General features: G+C 29.8%; 1 protein-coding gene across 1 annotated transcript in view; it reads left to right on the plus strand.

The window, feature by feature from the left end:
- The first annotated feature begins 4,356 nt into the window (after positions 1 to 4,356).
- Positions 4,357 to 4,769, plus strand: part of LOC105179752 — a 2,021-nt gene continuing 1,608 nt past the window's right edge. The window contains exon 1 of the mRNA XM_020691427.1: positions 4,357 to 4,437. Coding sequence (XP_020547086.1) covers positions 4,435 to 4,437 — 3 coding nt within the window. The 5' untranslated portion in view covers positions 4,357 to 4,434. The remainder of the gene's footprint in view (positions 4,438 to 4,769) is intronic.

Below are 4,769 nucleotides of genomic sequence, written 5' to 3' on the forward strand. Positions count from 1 at the left end.
CCCCCTGCTTTTCTTGGTTTTCTTTACTCTGTCTTTTGGGTGAGAAATGAACACAAGAAAAAAGAAATGACTTCACCTGCTTTCTTTATCTTTTTTCCTCGGAGAAGTGACCAGAGGAGAAGGGAAATGGTTTGATGGTGGGGTTGGGTGAGGGTATTTTGGCGCTGGGAGGACGGAACTGCGGCGTCTCTCCTTCGCCCGCTTTGGATTTCTTGGAGGGAGAAAATGAGGGGTATTGTTTGAGGTGTGAGAAGAAGAAGTGCAAGAGGTGTGACGGCCTTCCTCGTACCTGCAACATCACCCACTTGCCTCATCTGTTTCTCCACATTCAGCAACATCTCAATTTTCGCCTCCAAATCTCCGCCTCCATTTTCCCACAAAATTAAACCAAACCATTCGATAAATCACAGCACGAGATACAAAATGGGGAAGCCAACAATAGCGTATAAGCTAATTGGAAATCAGGAACGCGCATTTGCTTACCATTTCGATCGAATAGATCCGAACAATTAGGGAATTTTTCGTTCAATCGATGAAAAACAAAACCCTAGAGAGAGAGAAAGAGGAGAGAGTTGAAATATGTTTTACCATGCGACTATCTTACAGCTAATAAACCTATTACAAAACTATAAAATTTTTATTATACATTTTGACCCCTAAATTATGAAGTCCCCCTAAAAAGTAATTTAGTGTTGGCGGAACAAAAACACCCTTTCAACTTACTTTTATATTTTTTATTTCACTTTCTAAGTATATTTAATTAAAAAATCTCTCTCAAAACTACTTTTAGTAATTTTAAAATTTTTACTCAAAATTTTTATTTAAACAATAATGTTCAAAATGTATAGCTTTATATAGACCGTGTAATACATAAAATAAAATTTACAAGTTCTATATGAAAATATGTTTTACAAAGAAATTTATTTACAAGCTCAATTTAATTTTATAAAAAAGTATGTTATATAACTTATATATTTTTATATTAAATTACATGCACAAATATCATAAATTATATTAATTACTTATATGAAAATATATGTTACAAAGTAAATTACTTATATTACCAAATACTTTACATAAAGAATAAATTTAATTTTAGATAATACTTAAACTAAGTTGCTGAGCTCTTCACATAATATTTTTAAATTTGACTTATTATTTGATTTGAAAATATTTTAATAAATTTGACAGGATATAACTAATAAGGAAATAGATATAGAATTCAATCTACGATATGCAGATGTAAATATAAAAAAATTAAATTTTGTAAAAATTATCTAAAAATTTATTTGATTTAGTCATTATTTTAAAATATAAAATATTATTTATCACAAATTATTAGAAATTTATTTTACAAAAATAAATTAATTTTAAATTATACTTAAAATAAGTAGCTTAGCTCTTTTTATTCGAGGATTAAAACTGATGAGGTCCAAATATGTCAAATTGAAATTATTTATTTGTGAAAATATAATTACAAATAAAATTAAAAGATGACACCTAATATATAAATATATCCATAATAATAAATGCATATTTTAATAAATCCATGACCAAAGCAGATAATATTATTGTTTTATTACAAAATAATTAATTCGAATAAATAATTTATTTTACTTATGCCAATTAGATGTTTTCTAAAAATCTATTAATAACATACTCATCACAATGATATAAAAGTATGATTTAATAAATTATAAACATAAATACAAATGTAATACGATCCAGCTTCGATCATTCAATTTAGTACATCGAGTTTACAAATAATTTAATATGATGTCGTTTTTATTAAAATAATCAAAATTAATTCTCTCCGCCTAATTTATTGAAAAGACGGCTTTTCACTTTCACTGGCAGCCAATTTTCAAGCCCAAACATAAGAATTGAAACTATTCTTATAAATAACTATTAAAAAGTAATAAATTAAAGCCCTAAATCGCTTATTCATTTGTCAAGAAAAAATGTAAAAAAAGTATAATTATATTTTAAATAAAGCCACCAAAAGTTTACCCGCCTTCTTAAGATATTTTAAATAAAGCCACCAAAAGTATAATTATAAACACTCAACATAATAATACAAAAATTTAATTTATAAACATTTCTTCTTTCAACGTAAGTTTATTCGAGAGAAACTTTAAAGAATAAATTATTTTCTAGGAACATTTTAATAAACATTTATCACAGATTATTAGAATTTTATTTTACATAAGTAATAAATTAATTTTAAATAATACTTAATAGTTTTTCTAGGTCTCCTACTAAATTTTCAATTCATTTATTTTATATAATTTCTAAAAGATTTACATAATTTTTATTTTGTATTGTTATATATAGTGAAGTTTTTTTCTAGAGGAATTGTCAACATCATCTAAAAAATTATTTTGAATATTTATGTATACGTACTATAAAATATGCTACTTTGTTGATATAATTAATCTATAATATTTTATTATTTTATGAGTGATGATATGCTATATTTTAAATATTTGTGCATGTAATTTAATATAAAAAATATTTGTGCATTGCATGTAATATAAAAAATATATAAGTTATATAATATTTTATTATTTTATGAGTGATGATATGCTATATTTTAAATATTTGTGCATGTAATTTAATATAAAATATATAAGTTATATAATATTTTATTATTTTTTATGAGTGATGTGTTTGCAAACCAGTTGGGGAAGGGGGTCAAGGAATTAAAGATATTGGTATTCTCAACCGAGCCCTAATGACAATGAAACTGTGTGATGTCATTGGATGTGACCGAACGTCTATTTGGGTTGAGTGGCTACAGCTCGGACGACTACGAAATAATTCCATTTGGAAGTTAACGAGAAGGGAGGATCGTGGGGTTGGAGAAAGCTGCTTCGTCTACGCAGACTTATCCAACCAATGTTGGAGTTTCATATTGGTGATGGTACGACCTTTTCTCTTTGGAAGGATCCATGGCATCACCTTGGACCCTTGATCACTAGATTTCCAAAAGGACCGAGATTACTTGGGCTAGACGATTCCACCAAGCTCCATACGGTTATTGATGAGGGCTAATGGCACTGGCCCGTCATCACAGATTTGGAATGCCTTCGAATTATCTATACATTACCCCAGATTCATGAAGGAGATGATAGAATCATTTGGCATTTTCTGGATGGGCGACCCACCGCCCAAGCTCTTTACCGACTTGTCAGCCCGACTGGACCGAAAGTAGGCTGATCTTCACTACTTTCGGGTTCATTTGAAGATTCCATGGCATACTTTTATCTTATGAATGGATATTTATTTAGGAAAAATTACCAACGACGGACAAACCATGGCTCACACACATGGGAGGATGTATACTTTGTGATGAGGATGCAGTTGAGACACATTCTCATTTATTCTTCCAATGCCGCTTCAGCAGAAGATGCCTTTCAGCAATGCGAGAAATTATTCAATTCGGCTGGCCCAATCGAGCATGGGCAATGGATGTGGAATGGGCAGCGAGAAAATGGAGAGGGAAGCATATCATTAATGCTGCATACCGAGCGTTACTTGGATCATTCGTTTACCACTTATGGCGTGAAAGAAACTGCAGACGGTTCCAACAAACTAAGCATACGGCAAATGTATTGGCTTCTTTCATTATCGACGATGTTAGGCAGAGAATTTTGAGTATTAATCTATCTAGTTCCATTAGTACATGTGCTCTTTATAGACTATGGCGTATCCCTTGGCCTGTCGAGGGGTAACGAATTTACTGTTGTACTGTACTATTTCTACATAATGAAACTTACCTTTACTCAAAAAAAATATTTTACGAGTGATGATGGATTCTTCTTAAGTCTATCATACAATATTGCTGTATCTTGGGCAAGGTTCTTATAGTATGGCTTATATAATTCAAACTACTATATTTTAAATATTTATGGATGTAATTTAATATAAAAATTATAAGTTATATAATATACTTTTTTATAAAATTAAATTGAGCTTGTAAATAATTTTCTTTGTAAAACATATTTTCATATTAAACTTGTAATTTTTTTTTTTTTATGTATTATATAGTTTATATAAAGCTATACATTTTGAACATTATTGTTTAAATAAAAATTTGAGTAAAAATTTTAAAATTACTAAAAGTAGTTTTGAGAGAAAATTTTTAATTAAATATACTTAAAAAGTGAAACAAAAAATATATAAAAATAAGGGTGTTTTGTTCTGTCAACACTAAATTATTTTTTTACGGGGACTTTTGTTATAATAAACATAATTCAGGGGTCAAAATGTATAATAAAAATTTTATAATTTTGTAAAAGGTTTATTAGCGGTAAGATGGTCGCATGGTAAAACATCTTTCAACTCTCTCCTCTCTCTCTCTCTCTCTCTAGGGTTTTGTTTTTCATTGATCGCACGAAAAATTCCCCAATTGGTCGTATCTATTCGATCGAAATGGTAAGCAAATGCGCGTTCCTGATTTCCAATTAGCTTATACGCTATTGTTGGCTTACCCATTTTGTATCTCGTGTTGTGATTTATCGAATGTTTTGGTTTAATTTTGTAGGAAAATGGAGGCGGAGATTTGGAGGCGAAAATTGAGATGTTGCTGAATGTGTCCGTCCTCCCCAAAATACCCTCACCCAACCCCACCATCAAACCATTTCCCTTCTCCTCTGGTCACTTCTCCGAGGAAAAAAGATAAAGAAAAGAAATGAAGTCATTTCTTTTTTCTTGTGTTCATTTCTCACCCAAAAGACAGAGTAAAGAAAACCAAGAAAAGCAGGGGG

This window comes from Sesamum indicum, unplaced genomic scaffold (assembly GCF_000512975.1).
Source record: "Sesamum indicum cultivar Zhongzhi No. 13 unplaced genomic scaffold, S_indicum_v1.0 scaffold00199, whole genome shotgun sequence".
NCBI classification, from domain to species: domain Eukaryota; kingdom Viridiplantae; phylum Streptophyta; class Magnoliopsida; order Lamiales; family Pedaliaceae; genus Sesamum; species Sesamum indicum.